At 49.7% G+C, this 21927-nt stretch overlaps 1 protein-coding gene and 1 pseudogene across 1 annotated transcript; one reads left to right on the top strand and one right to left on the bottom strand.

Annotated features, from left to right (window-relative positions):
- The first annotated feature begins 301 nt into the window (after window positions 1–301).
- Hdhd5 (haloacid dehalogenase like hydrolase domain containing 5) lies at window positions 302–21458 on the top strand. The gene is made up of 8 exons (XM_052174746.1): window positions 302–447; window positions 8428–8628; window positions 11508–11620; window positions 14220–14313; window positions 15669–15699; window positions 18167–18341; window positions 20172–20360; window positions 20530–21458. Exons 1-8 carry the CDS (start codon window positions 322–324, stop codon window positions 20855–20857), a joined length of 1257 nt encoding a protein of 418 aa, XP_052030706.1. The 5' UTR covers window positions 302–321; the 3' UTR covers window positions 20858–21458.
- On the bottom strand, window positions 7096–7194 carry LOC127679485 (uncharacterized; annotated as a pseudogene).
- Window positions 21459–21927: the final 469 nt, after the last annotated feature.

Genomic DNA, 21927 nt, shown 5'->3' with positions numbered 1-21927 from the left:
CTGAGAAACACTCTCCCGGAAGTCAGCAGGTGCACTGATCGGTCAGGTGTCCGTCCTCCCAACATGGGTGGCCGCGCACTTGGGGACTCGCTGTCCCCAAGTCTCCTCTCGGCGAAACGAGGGGCCCAGAGCCTCGCCATTCAGAGCCAGAGACGCGAGCACCTCCCGCGCTCTCCCCGCTCTGCACTCGGAACCGGAGCCCGAAGTTCACGGTCGGACTACCACTCCCAAGATTCCCCGCGCGAGCGGCCGCTGATTGGTTGCTTGGCTGTGCACGAGGGGGGTGGGAGATGCAGTCTGCGCGTGCGCGCGACGGGCGCGATGGCTGCGCTCGCCGGGCTCCGGGTTCTCCGCGCCGGCAGCCGTCTGTGGAAGCTGCCTGTGCGCCTGTCTGCAGGGCTCCAGGGCTGCGGACCCCGGAGGGGCTACATCATGAGCAGCGCTAAGGTGAGGACGCTTGGGGTCTGCACTCGCAGGGCCTGCGGGCGGGAGGGCCGTGCGGGCCACTGAGCATCCTGGCCTGGGGCCGCCCTCCCGGAGACCGTGGAGCCGCGGAGCCCTTCGCCCTTGCCGAAGCGGTGTCCGGGTGCGCACCTTCCACCCACTGGAAGAGCGCTTGTCCGGGGAAAACGATCGGAACCAGCCCCAGGTCAGCCTCGGGTGGGTTCGCAGCTCCTTCCCGCGCGTCAGGAATGGTCCTCAGCGGTTAATTCGTTTCCACTTCTGTTCGAAGTAAGGGCTCGCGGATTCTTATTTCTAAAATGTTAACTGTTTGAATATGACCAGTAAACTGTACGGCTTAGGTGTGCAGCCGCCAAGGCCAAGGTATATGTAGGCAGGTTAGAGAACTTTGGGGTTGTCACCTTCCAGCGTTGGTTGTGTGGAACTCATGTCTTCAGGCTTGTTCAGCAAACTCTTAACAGCTTAGCTTTGATTTTTTTTTAAAATGTGAGTTTCCAAAACTTATGAGAGAGTATGAATTCTATATTTTTATCTTTCAAATAATCAGTCACTGCGTTTTGGCTCGCCTGCTTATCTCTCCCGCTCTGTGGCGGTAAGACTTTAAACCCTGTGGGAACATTTAAAAGAGGCATTTCAAACCGAACCACGGTGCTATTACCATGCCAAAAAAATTTCTCTCAACTCTTTTTGAAATTGTAACTGAATAGATTTGTTATGTGTTTGTGTGAGAAACCTCAATATGTTCCCTAACTGACCTGGAACTCACCCTGTAGACCAGGCTAGCTGAAAATCCTTGATGAGCCATCCTCCTGCCTCTGCTTCCTAGGTGCTTGGATTTCAGGCATGCGCCACTAGGCCTGGTTTCGGTATCCAGAACAGTGGGGCTTCGGTTCACCATGGGACAAAAATGAAATTGTACTGCTACAGTGATTTACCTTTGAGAAACAGTTCAAGGGAGTGGTTCTCAGCTATCCTTTGAGTCACACACCAGCCATTACTAAACACGTAGAGGGACCTAAGCACAGTGTCACGGCGAGTTAAAGAGAAATCATATCCTCTTATCTGTCCAGACCTGTATGCTGACGCTCTCTGGGAAGAGAAAAATGATAAAATCAGAACAAGACTCTGAAAAGAAAAAAGTAAGGGCTTCTATGGTCACTCTGAAATTTACCCATGAGTCCTAGTTAGGACCCCATCTGGAGGGTTTTGAGCCGGGCTGCAGGGCTCCTGGGAGCCACTGGGTGTGAGTGAAGTACACTGATAGGGAAAACAGGCTGATGACAAGGGGTAGCCTGGCCTAGCCGGAAGCTGAAGCCAGTGAATGAGCAGTGTGGCCGGCCAGCCAGAGACCTCAGCCTCTCCTAGAGCCCTCACTGGCTTCCAGGGACAGCCCAGGGAGCAGGGAAAAGGCCTAGCTTTGCTGCTAGCTCATTTGAGTCGGAATTCTGGACCCAGCGCTTGTAAAACCAGCAGAGAGGCCTTTGACTCATTGTTCTCTCAGAAGTTGGTTCTTTGATGGGGGAAGGAGCTGAGAAAAGGACCCAGGCGTCATTAGGTGAATAATTGGTCACGTTCTTTGTAGCTGTCTTTTTGGGGGTGGGGGGAGGGGGAGGGGATGCAGTTTTGCTGGATAACACAGCATTTGGAGATCAACACTTCCTCAAAGTCTGATAGAATAAATAAAAACGTGATTGTTCTGTGCTTGGCTTGGAGCCCAGAACTCTCCTGAGCTCAGGTGCAGTGGGATCAGCCTGGGAGGCTTTTGGCTGCTTATGTATTTCCTGCATAGGTGAGAGGCTTGCTGAGTGTCTCTGGCTGCTATTTTCTGGTGGTTAGAAGTGACAGTCTTCCTGGGCACTGGTGGCACATGCCTTTAATTCCAGCACTTGGGAGGTAGAGGCAGGTGGATTTCTGAGTTCGAGGCCAGCCTGGTCTACAGAGTGAGTTTCAGGACAGCCAGGGCTACACAGAGAAACCCTGTCTCGAAAAAACAAAACAAAAAGGGGGACAGTCTTACTGATTTGAGTTGGTATCTCCTTTTTTCCAGTTCCCCTGCCCACCTTCACGTTGGCTCATGGACTAAGTCTGGGGGACTGTGTATAAGCCTGGTAAAGGCCACTCCCCTGGGAGCCTTACCTGCTCTGTGGAAGGAAAATGGAGCCATTACTTAGTCTCCTTAGCTTACCTGATCCAGAAAGTCATAACTTCATTTTCTTGACCTATCCCCTCTTGGTTTCCCATCTTGCCTGGACTGCTGTTTCTCTGAGGTTTCTGACTGGTTTTCATGTGTTCTACCCTTAAATGGTGCTGTTCTTCCTACTTCCCTGAGAACAGAGACTTTCAAAAATTTTTTTTTGCTGGGTGCACACGTCTTTTGTCCCAGCACTCAGGAGGTAGAAGCAGGAGGATCTCTGTGAGTTCAAGGCTAGCCTGGTATACAGAGCTAGTTCTAGGACAGCCAGGGCTACACAGAGAAACCTTTCTTGACAACAACAAAATCATGTGCAGTTGTATGTCTGCATGTGGGCATGTGGGTGTGCGTGTCTGCATGTGAGTGCATGTGTCAGCATGTGGGTCTGTGTGTCTGCATGTGGGTGTGTGACTGCATGTGGATGTGTGACTGCATGTGGATGTGTGTGTGTGTGTGTGTGTGTGTATGTGTGTATTAGCATGTGGGTGGGTGTGACTGCATGTGGGTGTGGGTGTCTGCATTTGGACATACGCACTAGAGTGCATGTGCCGTTGGTGGCTACAGACATTGCATCCCCTGGAGCTGAAGTTGTGGACAGCCATGGTGTGCCTGATGTAGATGGTGGGAACTAAACTTGGGTCCTCTGGAAGAGCATCAAGTGCTCTTTATCCCTGAGCATCTCTTCAGCCTGACAGACATTTACATCTGTAGTCCTGACTCCTCCACACTGCCGCACAGGTCCTTCCTGACCTGCTGCTCCCCCCTTTGGGTCACATCAGCATCAATCTTTCTTTCATGGCCCCCAGTCCTCAAAATAAAAGTCATGGTGATTCCTGGTGCTCTTTTTCTCTACCCCTGAATCTAAGTAGTTTCCAATTCCTGGCAATATTCTTTCTTAGTAATATAATGCCCTTTTCTCTATCATTGTGTAATGTTTCAGTTTTTATTTTATTTGTGTATGGGAATTATATAAAATAGTGAGTTTCAGTATGACATTTTTCTTACAGGTAATGCAGTAGGGATGTAGATTACAGTGGTAAGTACAATGGAAACTTTCTATAGTCCTGCTTTCCTGTCTCGGCTTTTTAAAAATTCCATGTATGAGGAAAAACTGTGGTGCTCGCCTTTCTGTGCCTGGCTTACATGTTGATATGTTGAAGGTCGGGTCATCCATTTCTAGACTTCTCCATCCTTGTCGCTGCTACCTGAAGTAAAGTCAACCACCAGCGCTGTGTTGGCGGCAGAAGGTCCCCCCTTCTCCTCCCTTGGAGTCCCTTCAGTCAGTCTCTTTTTCCCTCTGCAGCCAAAATTCCTCGGTATCAGGCCTGAGGGTGGCATTTTCCTTTCTCAGATTTCAAGGCATAGGAGCCTTGTGGTTAGTCCTCCATCCCTGTTAGTGAGCACTGGTCCAGGCCTTTCTCACTACCCATGATCCTCAGCTCTAGGGGTAGTACTCAGCATGGACAATCCTGGGGCTGTGTTTTCAAGTGTCTTTTCTCCTAGTCTGTAGTCAGGGGCTATTCCTGTCCTGTCGTTTTGACTGGGGTCTTGGGAGAAGTGATGTGTGTGTGTGTGTGTGTGTGTGTGTGTGTGTGTGTGTATTAGCATGTGGGTGGGTGTGACTGCATGTGGGTTTTGATTTACATTTATCTATTGTACGTGTGGGTGTATGTATAGGTGCATGGCACAGTTCACGTGCGAAGGTCAGGCACTGTGAAGGAGTAGGTTCTCAGCTACCTGATAGGCTCTGTGGAGTTAACTCAGCTCCTCAGGCTTCCTTGGCAAGGGCACTACCCACTGGGCCACCTGATGGCCTGATGGTTTAGAAACACTGTTTCACTAGGGAACCTAGGTTGGCCTTGAATTCAGAATCCTCCAAGTCTTCCAAGCGCTGGAGCTGCAGGCAGGCACCACCACGCTTAGTTAAACAGTTGGGATAGGTGACTTTCATATTGAATGCTTTCATTGATAGCTCAAAATTCTCTTCCAAGAAACTCAGCCTGTTTACAATACATGTAATTATCAGACTTACAGTGTTCAGAGCTAGGGATATAGCTCTTGCCTAGCGTGTGTAAGGTCTTGGGTTCTCTCATTTGGAGAACTTAAAAACTTTAAATGGATTCCTATTTGTGAAATCGCTGCTGTTCAGAGGTTTGTTTTTTAGGACAGCTGCTCATGGTCCTGCTAACTAAGAAATGAGGGACTGAGCCCTGTGTTGGTTTTTGTTTGTTAAGACAGGTCTCATTGTAAAGCTCTGGCTGGCCCCAGCCTCCTAGTGCTAGGGCTAGATATTAACAGGCAGTTTATAAACTAAGAAATGGGATGTTTAGAAACTGGGAAATAGAGCCTAGAAGTGGTAGCGCACACCTTTAATCCCAGCACCTGGGAAGCTGAGGCAGGCAGAGCTCTACGAGTTCTAGGCCAGCCTGGTCTATGGAGCTAGTTCCAGGACAGCAAGGGTTACACAGAGACCCTGTCTCAAAAGAAGAAAAGAAAAGAAAAGAAAAGAAAAGAAAAGAAAAGAAAAGAAAAACAGTGAAATGGAATTGAGATTTTCTTAGCGAGGCAGAACCTTGGGCTTCGTACATGATAGGTAAAAATACTACCACTGAACTATGTCTCCAGCCTTGAGTATTTTATTTTTGTTTGTTTGTTTGGTTTTTCGAGACAGGGTTTCTCTGGCTATCCTGGAACTCACTCTGTAGACCAGGCTGGCCTCGAATGCAGAAATCCTCCTGCCTCTGCCTCTCAAGTGCTGGGATTACAGGCGTGCACCACCACCGCCCGGCTGAGTATTTTTTTAATTTTAAGTTGCAAGGATGAAGTACAGTGGCAGTGGTCGTGTAGGTTGACGTGTGCTTTCCAAAAGGACAACTGTGGGAGTTACTTCTCTACTTGCAGTGTGTGTGGCTGGGGAGGAAGCGCGTAGTCAGGTTTGGCAGTGAGTGCCTGCACATGCTGAGCCCAGTTCACTGGCCAAACTAACTTTTTTTTGGCTGAGTTAGGGACTCACTGTAAATCCCTGGGGGGTCTGGAACTTGCTGTGCAGATGATGCTGGCCTTGACCTCACAGAGGTGCTTTCCTCTACCTCAGGAATGACTAGCGTCCTGATTTAAACCTCCTAAAATAGGTGAAAGTGTTACTGGTGTATTCACTTGGAGTGTTATGGAGCTAGGGATGATGTTTAGGGAGCGGACTGTGTCTAGAAACTGGCGAGTCACCAAAGAGACACCGACTAAAACATGTAAGATGAGCTGCTGGGCAGGGCGGGCCACGCCTTAATCCCAGCACTTGGAGGCAGGGGCAGGCAGGTCGTCCAGCTGTGGCCAGCCTGGTCTACAGAGTGAGCTCCAGGATAGCCAGGGCCACACAGAGAAAGCCTGTCTTGGAAAAAACAGAACAAACAAAAATGGTAAGATAGAAATAAAGAATAACATGATTGCATTTGCACAAGTGTGCATGTAGGCAGGAGATAGTTAAAGTGTATGTAGTATGTGCCCACATTTCCAGAGAACATACACCATCTGGGAGAGCTGAGAATCTCGAATCTTTTTTTTTTCTTTTGGTTTTTTGGATTTGTTTTTGTTTTTGTTTTTGTTTTTCAAGACAGAGTTTCTCTGTATAGCCCTGGCTGTCCTGGAACTCACTCTGTAGACCAGGCTGGCCTCATACTCAGAAATTTGCCTGCCTCTGCCTCCGAGAGTGCTGGGATTACAGGCGTGCGCCACCACCACCCAGCTGAGAATCTCTTAAAATAATTAATGCTGTTGGTAGCAATTGAAGTGCTTCATTTGTTTAAAACTCGGTGTATGTTGTACAGTAAAATGAACACATATTTTTAAAGACAGAATTATGTAGCCTAGGCTGCCTGAGCTGTCTGTGCAGCTGAGGTTGGCCTTTTGGGTGCTGGGGTTATGGTATGCCACTGAGCATGATTTTAAAATGATTTTTTTTGTTTTTTGGGTTTTTTTTTTTGTTTTTTGTTTTCAAGACAGGGTTTCTCTGTGTATCCCTGGCTATCCTGGAACTCACTCTGTAGACCAGGCTGGCCTCGAACTCAGAAATCTGCCTGCCTCTGCTTCCCAAGTGCTAGGATTAAAGGCGTGCACCGCCCTACCTAAAATGATTTTTTTCTTTTGAAAAATGATGCTAGAATGTATGTCCTCAAGCGTGCTAGGCAGGTGCACTACCACTAAGGTATACTCCAACCTCTAAAGCAAAACCTGCCTCCCACAACCCCAAACGTTAGTCAAAAAGTTCAAATTATATGATGGATCTGTTTTCAGAAAAGCCGCTTTTCGTACAAATGGAGGCAGTGGACACCACCTTCCACCTGAGCTGAGGATGTTCTCTTCTCAGATTTAACTTCCCTGGTACATCAGGGTTTGAACTCCGGTTAAACTCTTGGCCCCAATGTCCTGACAGGAGTGCTGATGCTGGCAAAAATAGGGAATGCTTAGGAATTTGTGTTGTCATCCTTGTGCAGGGGCCATGCTAATCGCTCACTCATTACAATTGTGTGTGCTGGCCAAGTGAGCACTAGAACAAAACCTTAAAAGGTGGTATGGCTGGGCATGGTGACACGCAACATGGTGACATACAACATTGTGGCACGCAACACGGTGACGTGCCATGCAATTCTAGCAATTAAGAGGCTCGGAGACTCCAAGTGAGCCTAGTGTAAACAGTGAGTTCCAGGCTGGTCAGGTCCACAAAGTGAGGCTCTGTCTCAAAAACCAGAGGGAGGTGGGGGGAGGGGGAGGGAAAGGACAAAGAAAAGATGGGGCCAGATAGCTAGCTGAGCAGTTAGAGCACTGGGTGACATTCCCAACATCCACGTGGTGGCTCACAACAACCATAGCTCCGGTTCCGAGGGATCCAACACCTTCTCTGACGTCTCCAGGTGTCAGATGCACACATGTGCACAGTGTCTACAACCAGGCAAAATGCTCATAAGATGGCTGTGAAGGCCAGTGTTGTTGGTTAAATTGTTTATCTCCCAGAGAGATCCAGGTACAGAATTATGTCTTAACAGTCGTAGCTGTGGGGTATAAAGGAGTAAAAGGGAAAATATAAACTGTTTGTAGTAAAATCCTGGGCTCACGTTTTCTTTGGATTCCTCTAGTTCCAATTTTAAAGATTTATTTATTTTACATAAGTGAGTACACTGTAGCTGTCTTCAGACACACCAGAAGAGTGCATCAGATCCCGTTACAGATGGTTGTGAGCCACCATGTGGTTGTTAGGATTAGAACTCAGGACCTCTGGAAGATCAGTCAGTGCTCTTAACCGCTAGGCCATCTCTGCAGTCCTATTTCCAATTATAAATTGTTTATATTCATTTTGTGTTTCTAAGACTGGGCCTTGCTATATAGCCAGAGCTCACTTCAGATTCACTATGTAGCCCAAGCTGGCCATGGTTGCCTCTGCCTGCTGAGTGCTGGGAGCACAGGTGTATACCACTGTGCCCGGGGCAGTTAATTTCAGCGGGTAGCTCTGTGTTTGACAAACTTGGTAAGCTTCCTCCCTTTGCTACAAGTGGATTTGGCTAGTGAGAAGTCCAGTCCTCGGTAGTTCAGTGGTAGAGTTCTTGCCCATCCTGCAGAGCTTGGTCTCTAGCACTGCTGAAAGAAGCAGGCTGTGCGGTCCTCTCTTGTTCTTTCTGATGCCGGTGGGCTGAGAAGGAACCTTCCTCGATGAGGTTGTTTCTTTCCTACGTTTCTTCTGTCTCTTGATTCATGCGTGCCCATTCTCTCTCCTTCCCTCCTAGCAGTCTCCCACCTTTGGCTTACTGTTCGACATTGATGGAGTGCTGGTTCGAGGCCACAGAGTGATCCCAGCTGCTCTGGAAGCATTCAGCAAGTTGGTAAACTCCCAGGGGCAGCTGCGGGTACCTGTGGTTTTTGTCACAAATGCTGGGAACATCTTACAGCATAACAAAGCTGAGGAGCTGTCAGCCCTGCTGGGTTGCAAGGTAAGAGGCAGCCAGAGGCATGGAAACCCCAAAACTGATTCCTATTGAAACCTCCCTCACAGCCCTGCACCCTCTCGGCTAGGTTGAGGCACAGTTGGGGCAGTGGGAGTCTGAGGCTAAGTCCTTAAAGTTCTAGCCTAGACTTGTGATGACATCAATAGAGTCTTCATACACGCGTGTACACACATGGTTGAGTGAGCACAGAAATCCGGCTTGTGGGGCTGAGGATGTAGTTGAGCATGTGTGAAGCGGAGTTGGGTCCCAGCACAGCATTACTAGCTCTGCTGGTGCACACTCATCATGGGCCTTGTTCAGCTAGGCTGGGCTACAGGGGGAGGTGAGAAGGGGACAGGATTCTGCCCTTATATTTTAGTGTTTGGTTTTGTTGTTGTTGTTGGGTTTTTTTTTGTTTTTGTTTTTTTTTGGATTTGGTTTTTTTCGAGACAGGGTTTCTCTGTATAGCCCTGGCTGTCCTGGAACTCACTTTGTAGACCAGGCTGGCCTCAAACTCAGAAATCCGCCTGCCTCTGCCTCCCAGAGTGCTGGGATTACAGGCGCGCACCACCACCGCCTGGCTTAGTGTTTGTTTTTGACACAAGGACTCATGTATCTGTAGTAGGTGGCGATGACTCTGGATGTCTGGCCACACTTCACTAATTCTGGGATCACAGCTGTGCACCAGCACACCTGCTTTATGTGCTGGGGATTAAACCCAGGGCTTTGTGCACACGAGGCAAGCACTCTGCCAGCCTAGCTGCAAAGATCACGTGTGCGCAGCATTCCACAGTGCAGTGGGGCCGTGCAGTGACAGCTCTCAGCATTCCACAGTGCAGTGGGGCCGTGCAGTGACAGCTCTCAGCATTCCACAGTGCAGTGGGGTCGTGCAGTGACAGCTCTCAGCATTCCACAGTGCAGTGGGGTCGTGCAGTGACAGCTCTCAGCATTCCACAGTGCAGTGGGCCGTGCAGTGACAGCTCTCAGCATTCCGCAGTACAGTGGGGCCGTGCAGTGACAGCTCTCAGCATTCCACAGTGCAGTGGGGTCGTGCAGTGACAGCTCTCAGCATTCCACAGTACAGTGGGGTCGTGCAGTGACAGCTCTCAGCATTCCACAGTGCAGTGGGGCCGTGCAGTGACAGCTCTCAGCATTCCACAGTGCAGTGGGGTCGTGCAGTGACAGCTCTCAGCATTCCACAGTACAGTGGGGCCGTGCAGTGACAGCTCTCAGCATTCCACAGTGCAGTGGGGCCGTGCAGTGACAGCTCTCAGCATTCCACAGTGCAGTGGGGCCGTGCAGTGACAGCTCTCAGCATTCCACAGTGCAGTGGGGTCGTGCAGTGACAGCTCTCAGCATTCCACAGTACAGTGGGGCCGTGCAGTGATAGCTCTCGTTAGGTACCCAGGAGGCCGGAGCAGCAGGGTCATGACTTATCGGTGGCTTGGGCTGCATAGTGAGGCTTTGGGTCAAGAAGATAACAAAAACCACAACCGTGCACATGGCCTGCAGATAGACCTCTCTGTGGGTGCATCCTCAGGAAGGCTAACATCTCTCCCTTTGTAGTTAGTTCCTCACTGATCCAAGATGGGCACCTGCTCAGTAAGGGTGCACTTGGTTTTGAGAAGGTTCTTTGTAACCAAGAGAGTCAATAAAGGCTGATTGGTGGAGGTTGAATCCAGGGTAGAGGCTGAATCCAGTACATTGAACCCCTTTCCATAAAGGGCCCTAAAAGCATTCTGAGCAACCTGGTGTGGTCATGCACACTTCTGTTCGCACAGAGAAGACCAAGAAAGAGGATAACACAAGCTTGGGGCCAGCCTGAGCTGTGTCGTGAGACCTCCATCTCAAAATAATAATAAAGCCTACACTGTTGGAGTTAGTGTAGATGTTAAAAAGCTAAATCTTGGGAGTTGGGGAGCTGGCACAGTGGGCAAAGTGCTTGGGTCTAGCACCCATCTGAAAAACCAGGCTTGGTGGCACATCTGTAATCTCAGGGTTGGAGGCAATTGTATCCCTGAGGCTCGCTGGCCAGCCAGTATAGCCTGTCAGCCAGTCTGGGGAAGTAGGGAGCACCAGGCTGAGTGGGAGACTCAAAAAATAAGGTGGATAATAACCGAGAAGGACACCAGTGTTGGCTTCAGGCTCTCCACACATGCATCTTCTCACATACATGTGCACACATATGCATATAACACAAACTAGATCTTGGGCTGGGGTCTGAGTCAATGATAGAATACTTGCTTCTAGTTTGCAAGGCCCTGGTTCAAGGGCCTGGTTGCAAGGACATCTGCCCAGAACCGCAGAGGTAAGGGTGAGCTCAGTTTTGAAGTAGAAGTGAAAACACAAGGTCAAGGTCCGAGACAGATATATTATGACAGACCTTGCCTGTGAGTGCACTGTAGCTGTCTTCAGACACACCAGAAGAGTGCATCGGTGCTGGGAATTGAACTCAGGACCTTTGGAAGAACAGTCAGTGCTCTTAACCGCTGAGCCATATCTCCAGCCCCAGACTATGCTTGTAAAGTCTGTGGTTTCCAACAGGGGTATTAAGAAATCTCAGAGGGGTCTCTGAGCTAAGCCCAGCAAGATCTTACATCTGATAGTGCTTCTCTTACTTTGTATGTTGAGAATTAAGTTTGGCAGTCCCCGACACACAACTGATGGGTTGGGCCCGTGGTCTCTTACATCTGGGCTATTAGTATTCTGTCACTGAGCTACGTTCCCAGCCCCAGGTCAGTTCTTGTTGCTATGTGGCTAAGCCTTAGCACGTGTCATTTTTAGACACCTTCCCCACCCCTGTGACAGGCCCAGTGGCTGCCTCCCTGTCATTTTCTCTTAGTCCCATCTTCCCCTGCTCTCCTATTCCTTGGCTGTCTCTGTAGGTGGATCCAGACCAAGTCATCCTGTCTCACAGTCCCATGAAAAACTTCCTGCAGTACCACAACAAGCAGATGCTGGTGTCTGGGCAGGGGCCCCTGCTGGAAAATGCCAGAGCGTATCCTTTTCGTTTTGCTGTTCTGGGTGGAGAGGAGGGTGAAGGCTTGAGGTGCCAGAGTTGTGCGGTGGGATGTTGGGGAACAACAATAAATAAATGCTTTGCGTGGTCGGCCCTCGTGACTGTTGGTAACAGACCACAGACCACATCAGAGCCACCGCAAGGCCTAATGTACAGAGTCCTCTGTTGTAATCTTGAGCAGTCTTGATCTCTGTGTCTCCAGTAAGAACTCAAGAATCTCTAAGCCAACGATTCTCAGCCTGTGGGTTGTGACCCCTCTGGGGGTCGAATGACCATTTCACAGGGTCACATATCAGATCACATTACATTTTACACTATGATTTATAACGGTAGCAAATTTACAGTCATGAAGTAGCAACAACAATAATTTTATGGTTGGGATCACCACGACATGTGGGACTGTATTAAAGGATTGCAGCATTAGGAAACAGAGCCTCATCCTACCTGTCAGCTCCTGTGCTGGAATAGCGCACTTTTGGTCTTGTATACTCAGAAAGCGAAGGACATGGTCCCTGACCTCAGGCAGCTTGTTCATGTGCCCTGGGTACTTCCTGGGCATCATGTAGGCTGTGCTCCGAGGCAGGCTGGACCCCAGGTAGAGCATGGGAGTGTGACTTGCTTAGGGAAGTCGTACTTGGGAGGAGAAACCCACAAACCGCAGAGGAGTGTGTAAGAGAGCAGGTGTTCTAGAGGAACAGAACTGATAGGATAAACGTACATTAGAAATGGGATTTAGTCACTCTCTGTACACAATAGGAGCTGGGTAGTTCAGAAATGGCCGTCTACAGGTAGAGCACCTAAGACTCTAGCTGCTCAGTCCACATTGATTGAGCCTCAGCAGTCGCAGTCCCAGTCTGGCCCTGCAAGCCCACCTGTTCCTGGAGAGAGCTTCAGTACATGTCGGGATTCCTTGGATCTCTTATATCTGCACCATCTCCAGGAAGTGCCCTGCTCTGGGGGGAGGGGGTCTTCCCTCCTCAGTTGACCCTTTTTGATTCATGGTTTTTAGCTGAATGTAGGCCCAGTCATCACAGGCGTGGGAAGCAAGCTCAGCTATGAAGGATAATCACCTGTGTGATTATCAGGACCCGGGAGGCGAAAGGAGAGAACCGACTCCCACACTTGTTCTTTGACATCCATAATCCCCACAAAGTAATGTAATTTAAAAAAAAAATGAACTGTTCCAGCCAAGGGGCTGGGAATGAGCCTGAGTTGAAGACTATTTGTGTGTCAGGCCTGAGGCCTTGGTTTGAGTCTCAAGTACCACAAAGAGGAAAAGATGGCATAGGGCCAGGGCAATGGTTCAGCAGGGAAAAGCACTTACTTCTAAGCTCAACTACCTGAGTTATTTCCCTGGGTTCCACACAGCGGGAGGAGAGAAAGGACTTCCAAAGTTGTTCCCTGACATCACCACGCCCCTTCCCCAGCTAAAGAAATGTATTTTAAAAATTGAAAAGATGGGCTGAGGGATGGAGATCCAGGTTTGAGCATCGAATTACAGAGGGGCCACCTGGAGCAGGAGCAGCCTTTAGCTTTAGAGGGTTGGGTGTGGTACAGACTTCCTGGGCAGACAGGTGTCAGCCAGCATGAGAGGAATCGGGCATTAGAAGACAGGTAGGCTGGGTGGACAATGTCATCCTAAACTCAGCGCAGTGCAGGTCAGGCAGGTCAGGCGGGACTGCTGCTGGGCGGGTCTGTTAGAATGGTCATTTGGGGATACTGGTTTTGAGAGTCATCTGAGGCTGGTTAAGATGGGACAGGAAGTTGGAGTTAGGGACAGGAAGATGGAGGCAGCTCTTTGAGAAGAGCAGGCTGGAGACGGTGTGGTCCTCTGCATGACGGTCCTTGCTGAACAGGGTTTGACTGTCAGTGTTGTAGTTTCCTCTAAGTATTTGTGACTGTTGTGTGACTTTTCCTGGAGATGTGAACAACTGTCTATGCCACCCAGATAGGGACGCAGGACAACCATTGGCCTAACGAGCCAGGCAGCTAGCTGGGGTGAAAGGCACACCTCCGAAAATCCTGGGGTGGCAGGAAGGACGCTGGTGAAAGCTGCTTCCCGGAGCGGAGCCGCCTGCATGCTTGTAGGCAGCTCGGCTGTGGGTGGCCCTGCCCCCAGAGTCTTGTGTAATCGTGGGGGGGGGGACTTTAAACAGTGCGGGAGGGAGGTTGTGGATCTGGTAACTTTCAGGGGTTCCCTCCTCCCTCCAGGAAGGAATGTTTCAATCCAGAGGAAATAGCGATTTACCAGTTACTTGATTTTGCCTAGTTCCTCACCACCCAGTTCTCAGGGTCGTCTTACTAACGGAATACCAGTCTGATTGGCCCCAAGCATGGCATAAGCTTGAGTACACAGGGTAGAATCTCGTACCTGGAATATGCCCTGTGGGCACCAAGGGATTGCACGTGTCTGCTCTGTCTATGCAGTCACAGCCTGCACTTGGCATCAGTGGGATTGATGATAGCTGCCTGCCTGTCTGGGTCTGCATTGGTGTGCTTCTGCCCTCTTGTCACGTGATGTATCTATAAAAGCATCTTCCCAGAACTGTGTAGCTTTGCTTCCCTGATCTTGCTACAGACTAGGCTTCCAGAACGTGGTGACAGTAGATGAGCTGCGATTAGCCTTCCCAGAGCTGGACATGGTGGACCTTCAGCGGCGGCCGAAGACCATGGTAATAAGGACAGGGTGGGTTACTTCACCCTTCACGGTACTCCGGGGCTCTTTTTGTGGTTGTCTTCCTGTTTCTTCTCGGTGTTGGTTCCTTGTGTTGGTCTTGCTACCCTTCTGCAAGGAGCTGCATACTGTTTTATGTCTTCTGCAGAGGTACGTCTGCTGGGACCGTGTTCCTTGGGTAGATAAGAATGGCTGAGAGGAGCAGTGCTTCCACTCTGCTTTGTCGGGATTGCCTAGCAACTCCGATCAGAGGCTTGGCATTTGCTTCAGTCAACAGTGCACTTTAGTGGCTTTGGGGAACCTTTAACCTCTGTGTTCCTGCCCCCTGCTCCTTTACCCTGAAGCACAGCCAGGCTGCCTTGTGAGGAGAGGAGAGACACACTGAGGACTCTGTCCCCGCTGCTCTGCTGTTTAGCCCATGGTTGAAGAAAGTGGCTTCGTTTCTTTTTTACAGTTGTGGTGACTAAACCCAGGGTTGTACAGGGAAGTACAACCTCACCTAATACAACTAGTACACTTAGTCCAACGACTAAGCCACACCTCAGCCCAGGATTTCTGATTCCTTGGGATCATTAGTGCAAGGCCGCTCCTTGCTCCTTCGGAATATAACTGTCTGTCTCCTAAGGTGCCTCTTGGCCTAGTCCTCATAAGATTTTTTATACATTTAATAGTTTATGTTAGCAATTTAGGATTTAATGAAATACATTTGTAGACAGATAAGCTTACTTCATTAATTTAATAGAAAACAGGTTATAAGTTCTCCTGCCAGGATTTTCTAGCTGTAGAACAGATCTTGTCCTTTGAGAGCTTTCTCTTGTGTCAATAAAATTCTGAGATGAGCCAGAATATAGAGTGGGAACGCATCTCAGAATAGCTCCAAAGCCTGAGCCTGGCACAGGAGAGGTGACTCACGTCAGCCAGAACTGCAGTGATTCAGGGAGGAGTGAACCCAAGGCTGGTAAAGGGAAGACCTCAGGACTGGCATAAGACTGAGAGGGAGTCCTCCTGCCCAGAGAGCTCCTCTGCCACAGGCTACCCCCTCCTTTAGCTCCCTGATTCTAGCGGCCCTTGCTTTCTGTCCTGGCGGGAGAAGCACAGCTGACCACTGCCCCTCTTGGCCAACTTCCCACATGGCATCCCCCAGCCTTTGCTGAGTCCAGTCTGGGCTTTGGCTCTCTTTCCCTTGTGCATCGTCTTCCTAAGTTCTGTCTTCTTCTTGGCTTGAGCTGGTCCTCGGGGGTGGTCTTTGACCTGTGGGGGACCTGTCTTTCCTGCTGCTCAGCTTCAGAGACTAGGTGCTGCAGGAGTGGGAAGTGACTAGCATTGATGGGCCTCTTCTTTGTCTTTTGGCAGCGCCTGAGGAATGACTTTCCTGCCATTGAAGGTAAAAGAGGCCCCGTGCCTGGGTAGGTGTGGGTTCTTTGTTTCCCTCTCCTTCCAGACTCTTACGCAGATAGACGGTGCACATTAGTGCACATCACGACCTGGGTCACCTGAGGTAGCCCTGGCTGTAACTCAGTAAGTCAGTAACTCTGGAGGTCATAGGTAGTATAGTGAGCTTAGGTCTCCCTTGACAATAAAGACACTGTAACTTCTTGTTGCCATCCTGAAGTAAAATAACTTTCCCATAACTTGTATCCGAAAGTGGCCAGTGGCCAGTTGTAGTGGTGCATGTTTGCAGCCTCCCACTCGTAGGGCTGAGGTGAAAAGATTTGAGTTCAAGGCTCTCTGGGTTTCACCATGACTCTTATCTCAAAACCAAACAAAGTAGTTAATGCGGATTTATGCCCTCGCTGTACCAGGGAGTGGAAGGAAAATGTCTTGGTGAGACATTGGTGTTATAATTATCTGAAAAGTAAAATGATTATTCTAAACAGAGTGGGCAGGAATGTTCCAGCAATGGATAAACTGTGTTTATAGCTCTATTACATGTATGTGGGCAGAGTTGCCACTGGTGGATTGATTTCTAAAATGGAGAACAATTCTTGGTAACTTTATTGTTGTTTGTTGTGTTTTGGAGTTAGGATTTCTCCGTGTAGCCCTGGATGTCCTAGAAATTGCTCTGTAAACCAGGCTGGCCTTGAACTCACATAACTGCTTGCCTCTGCCTCCCAAGTGCTAGAGTAAAGATGTGCGCCGCCACTGCTGATCCATGGTAAATTTGTAAGAAATATCAGAAGTCTCTTGGCTGATTGTATGATCACTTAAAAATTGTTAAAACTGTACAAAAATACTTTGGATGCCTGGAGAGATGGCTCAGCAATTAAGGACAGCTGTTACTCCTGCAGACCTAGGTTTGAGTCCCAGCACCCGCATGGTAGCTCACAACCAACTGTAAATTCAATTCCTGATCAATGAAGTGCCTTCTTTAGGCATGCACAAACTTGTATAAGGGATGCACATACATACATGCTGGCAAAGCACTCATACACATAAAAGAAATAAGTGGCCGGGTGGTGGTGGCGGCGGCGCACGCCTTTAATCCCAGCACTTGGGAGGCAGAGGCAGGCGGATTTTTGGCTACACAGAGAAACCCTGTCTTCAAAAAACCAAATAAATAAATAAATAAATAAAAATAAAAGAAATAAGTACTAGCGTACTTTGTGGTTAGATAGAAGAAGGAGTCTCTCCAGCAGCTCTGGTGAGTATCAGGGTGAGTTCTCGGGTACTGTTAGGATAGGACAGCTTTTGCCTGTGTAGAGTTCTCTGCTGAGTGTTCAGTTGTGACAGTCAAAATAGCTCCTCCATCTTTTAATTTTAACTTTATTTTTTGAATATTTGTTTTTGAAACAGGGCCTCTATATAGCCCTGGCTGTCCTAGAACTCACTATATAGACCAGGCTACCCTCTGACTCACAGAGAGCCACTACCTTCTGTCTCCTGAGTGCTGGGAGTAAAGGGTGTACCTGGTTCACACTTTCACTTTTTACTTCTATTTAGGTACGTATATTTGTCCGTGTACATGCCACGTGTATTCAGGGACCTGTGGAGGCCAAAAGAGGGCACTGGGTCACTGGAGCTGAATGTTCAGGCATTTGTGACCCGGCCATGGGTGCTGGGCGAACGCTCAGGAACAGCAAATGCTGTAGCCAGAGTTCTGTCCCTTCCCTTGCTTTGCTTTGAGACAGAGACCTCACTCTGTAGCCTGGACTGGCCTTGATCTTTTTTGGGAGAAAGATCTCATGTAGTAATTACTGGCTTCTGATTTGTGGCTAGATCAATAGCCAAGGGTAACTCTCACTATTTAGCATCCCGTCTCCACCTCTCAAGTGGTAGTGCTATCACGTAGATGTATGCTGTCACGCTAGGCCTTAGTTTTTATTTATTTTGTATTGCCAGGGTTGGGGTTTAGGGCCTTGTCCATGCTAGGCAAGCACTTGAATACTGAGCTACACTTCCAGGGCCCATGTTTTTATTTCAGATATAGTTGAGGCAACTGAAGTTTAGCAGCAAGTAACTGCCGCAGTTCCCCAGGAGACTTGGCTCCCTCATTCCAAGTTCTCGTGTGTGGCTCAGAGCTGTGACTGAGGGAGGCTGGCCCCGGAGAGTGCAGTAGTGCTTGTGGGTGAGGTACGGTGCATAGAGGTGTGGTGGGTAGAGCATCTCATAGCACATGAGATCTGCTTCTGTGAGACAGCAGGGGACACATTCCTTGCTGGGCCCTGAATTCTGGTCCCCCAGGGTACACTGGGACGTGACTTGGCCAGGGCTACTCAGATCCGCACCTTAGTAAAGACACTGGGTAGGCAATGCTAACTGACCTCTGCAGTCTCGGGAGGGCCTTCAACCCACCCACCACAAAGGGCAGGGCAAGTACCCTGCTCCCTCATCCTTGTGTCTTTGATTTTTAGGGGTCCTCCTTCTTGGGGAGCCAGTCCGCTGGGAGACAAACCTGCAGCTGATCATGGATGTCCTTCTCAGCAATGGACACCCCGGAACTGGCCTGGCAACAGCTCCCTACCCCCACCTCCCCGTCCTGGCCAGCAACATGGATCTCCTATGGATGGCCGAAGCCAAGATGCCCAGGTGAGAACGGGGAATCCCTGACTTTCCCTCATGAGCCTTGGAGGCACCACCGTAACCTGGCCTCTGAGAGTAAATGCTTTCGAGAGTTATTTCATGTCAGTTACTAAACTAAAACTACAGATTGCTGACCATGAAGATGTGTTGAGTGATTTGTTTGTTTGTTTGTTTTTGAGACAGGGTTTCTGTGTAGCCCTAGCTGTCCTGGAACTCACTCTGTAGACCAGGCTGGCCTCGAACTCAGAAATCCTCCTGCCTCTGCCTCCCAGAGTGCTGGGATTACAGGCGTGGGCCACCACTGTCCGGCTAAGGCAACTCTTAATAAAGGCAAACATTTCACTGGGGCTGGCTTATAGTCTTAGAGGCTCAGTCCATTATCATGGCGGGAAGCATGGCAGCCTGTAGGCAGACATGGTGCTGGAGGAGCTGAGGGTTCTCCATTGTGACTGGCAGGCAGCAGGAAGGGACTGTGTTCTAAACTGAGTGGAGCTTGAGCATAGGACTTCACAGTGACACTGTTCTTCCAACAAGGCATCACCTAATAGTGCCACTCCCCATGGGCCAACCATTCAAACACTACCTATTTAAGCTACCACAGTTATGATATGTTGATTCAAGATGGGATCAGGCAAGGGTTAGGTTTGTATGTAGCTGCAGGTTGAGAAGCACAGGGAAGGGCTGGAGAGGTGGCTCAGAGGTTAGGAGCACTGACTGCTCTTCCGAAGGTCCTGAGTTTAATTCCCAGCACATGGCGGCTCACAACTATCTGCAATGGGGTCTGATGTCCTCTTCTGTTCAGCACCGAGGATGGAATACTTCACACAAGGTGGCGTACTGACTTTCTTAGTAAAAAAGTTAGCAGTCTGGGCTTCGTGCAGCTCTTTATTAAGGACACGTGCCTTTCTGCAGCATCCTCCTCGGGCCCTGCCTGTCTAATCCAGAATGGTTCCAAGTGTCAGCCGTCACTTTAGCATTGCAGACAGCAGGGAGCAGCAGAGTGGGCTCTTAGCTTGCAACACTGACAGAATACTTGAATAAACAACTGAAAGAAGGAAGATTAACTTTGCTCTATTGATTTGGTGCTTGTGGTGACCTAACATTGTGATAGGAAGCGAGTTGTGGAGCAAAACTGTTCCCTTTTGAAGCGATGAGGTAGACAGGAGGCGCGTGCCTCCGGTGCCTTGTTTCCTATCAGGCTTCGCTGGCTGGAGGCTCTGGCACCAGCCGGGGATCATCGGCTGGCACCAAGCCTTGAGCTTTGGGGGCCGTGTTAGGTCAGGAGGCGCATGCCTCCTTGTTTTCAGGACATGTGTCACAGCTAGTCCAGCACTCTGCTTTTGTTGACTGTTCCGTGGGGCTTACGTGTGTAATGTATACACAAGTGAACACACCTAGCTTCAGGGAGGCAGTGAGCACACCCTGGCAGCCAGCAGTTATGGAACAGCACCCAGTCTTAGGGTTTGGGGGCCAGGGACGATGGTGTCGTGGGTAAATGCCTGTATCAAGCTGACGACCTGAGTTTGAGCTTTGAGACCCATATAAAGTTGGAATGAGAGACTGACTCCACAAAGTTGTCCTCTGACCTCCTATGCTCACTGAGGCACAGGTGCACATATAATATTAATTATTCAAAATCCCAAACACTGTATTTTGGGAGAGAGACTTTCAGGGCTTTCACCCTAGTTTTGCTACCCTGGGGAAATTGCCTGCTCTTGCCTCTGTTTCTTCATGTGAGACGACTCCAGGGAAGGGGTTTCAGGTTGGTTCATGGAGACAGCTTAGAGAGTGGCAGGTGGCCTCAAGGCTGAATTGCTGAGATCTCTTCTTGGACAGGTTTGGTCATGGTACCTTTCTGCTATGCCTGGAAACCATCTACCGGAAAATAACAGGCCATGAACTGAAATATGAGGGCCTGATGGGCAAACCCAGCATCCTCACGTACCAGTATGCAGAGGGCGTGATCAGGAAGCAGGCTGAGAGACGGGGCTGGGCCGCCCCTATCACGAAGCTGTATGCTATAGGGTAAGTCCACTACATCTCCATCCTCAGCTTCTTTCCTTTCCATCTGCCCACACTACCCAGGCTTCCCCGCATCTGAGTCACACCGCCCCCAGATCTCTGTTCTCGTAGTTTTGAAACATTAAACTTAGGTATTTCTCTTCTTTGCCCTCTGGTATTGCTTCCCTGCCAGTGATAACCCTATGTCTGATGTCTACGGTGCCAACCTGTTCCATCAGTACCTGCAAATGGCAAATCATGGGGAGGAGGAGCAGCAGACTGGTGGACAACAGAAGCCGCAGGCCTCAGCCGCCCAGAGCTGTGCTTCCATCCTGGTGTGCACTGGCATATACACTTCTCAGGACCAGGCCTCCCAAGGGCCTACTCCCGAAGGGGAAGAGCTTCCGTTCCATGGGCACCGAGACTTTGGCTTCCGTCCAGAGCTCCTAGAGGCCTCCCACATTGTCCGTGATGTAAATGAAGCTGTGCAGCTCATTTTCCACCAGGAGGGCTGGGCTTGAGGGTGAGGAGATGCAGCAGAGGCAGAGGAGGCTGCTGGGACATGCGCTCAGGGAATCCTGCGTGCCAGGCTGTGGCCTGGGTCACAGCATCAAGTCCCAGCCTGGTCTCTTGCCTTGACTCCTGGAACAAAGAAGACTGCAGCTTCAGTAGCTCCAGCATGCCCTTGGGGCAGCATTTCCGAAGGGATGGGTTTCTGGGCCCTTCCTGTGCGACTCCTGCAGCCTGACCTCATGCTGGTCCCTTTACCTCTGTGCCTCAGTGTCCTCTCAGTGAGGACCTTTTTTTTCCCAGACAGCGTCTCACCATTGTAGCTCCACCTGTCCTGGAACCACTATGTAGCCCAGGTTGCCCTGAGACTCAGATCTGCCTGCCTGTCTTCCCGGTGCTTCCATCAAAGGTGCGTGCCATCACACCTGCCTCAGTAAGGACTTTGACAAACAGGGTGCAGTGTGAAGTGATCTGGAACCTTGTGTCGCACTGATGGAAGCACTGTGCCTGGAGGGTGACTAACACTCTTGATAGTGTTTACTGTGGTTTAGTGTTGTCCAGAGACTTTGGGGCTTTTTTTTTTTAAATTAAAAACTATCCTAATATTTGTTACATTGTGTCTTGTGAAGATTTGTATGGAATGTGCTAGAAGTCCAGTGAGGGGAGGTTTGGGGAGAGGTACACAGGGTGCTCTTCCTGAAGAGTTTGTGGCATTTCATTCACTAAGTATGGAGGGTGTCTCCTCCTCCTGCTGTCTGTCCTCCACGCCAGGCGGGGCTCAGGCTGGTAATGTCTAAGTCAGTACTATTTACATTCTGTCCCCAAAGAGGAATCCTCCCGCTCCCCGTGTTCCACAGCCTGGGCATTTGTCATGTTTCTTGCTGCTGTGGTTTGGATATTGACTGCCTTTCAGAGGTCCGTGTGTTAAAGGCTGCTCCTCCCCGAGTGTGGGAGGGCCCAAGATTTAGACTTAGTGGCACATAGCCCTAATCCCAGCACTCTGGAGGCTGAGACAGGAGGATTTTGAGTTTGAGGCCAGCCCAGGACACAGCAGAATACTGTCTCAAGAAAGTAAATACGG

Source organism: Apodemus sylvaticus, chromosome 2 (assembly GCF_947179515.1).
Source record: "Apodemus sylvaticus chromosome 2, mApoSyl1.1, whole genome shotgun sequence".
In the NCBI taxonomy this organism is placed as follows: domain Eukaryota; kingdom Metazoa; phylum Chordata; class Mammalia; order Rodentia; family Muridae; genus Apodemus; species Apodemus sylvaticus.
This window is presented reverse-complemented; position numbering and strand designations above follow the sequence as displayed.

Coding starts and splice junctions, on each gene's coding strand:
- Hdhd5 (XM_052174746.1), top strand. CDS start 322: ATGGCTGCGCTCGCCGGGCTCCGGGTTCTCCGCGCCGGCAGCCGTCTG. Junction 8,629..11,507: donor CAGCCCTGCTGGGTTGCAAG/GTAAGAGGCAGC, acceptor CTGTCTCTGTAG/GTGGATCCAGACCAAGTCAT. Junction 11,621..14,219: donor CTGCTGGAAAATGCCAGAGC/GTATCCTTTTCG, acceptor ATCTTGCTACAG/ACTAGGCTTCCAGAACGTGG.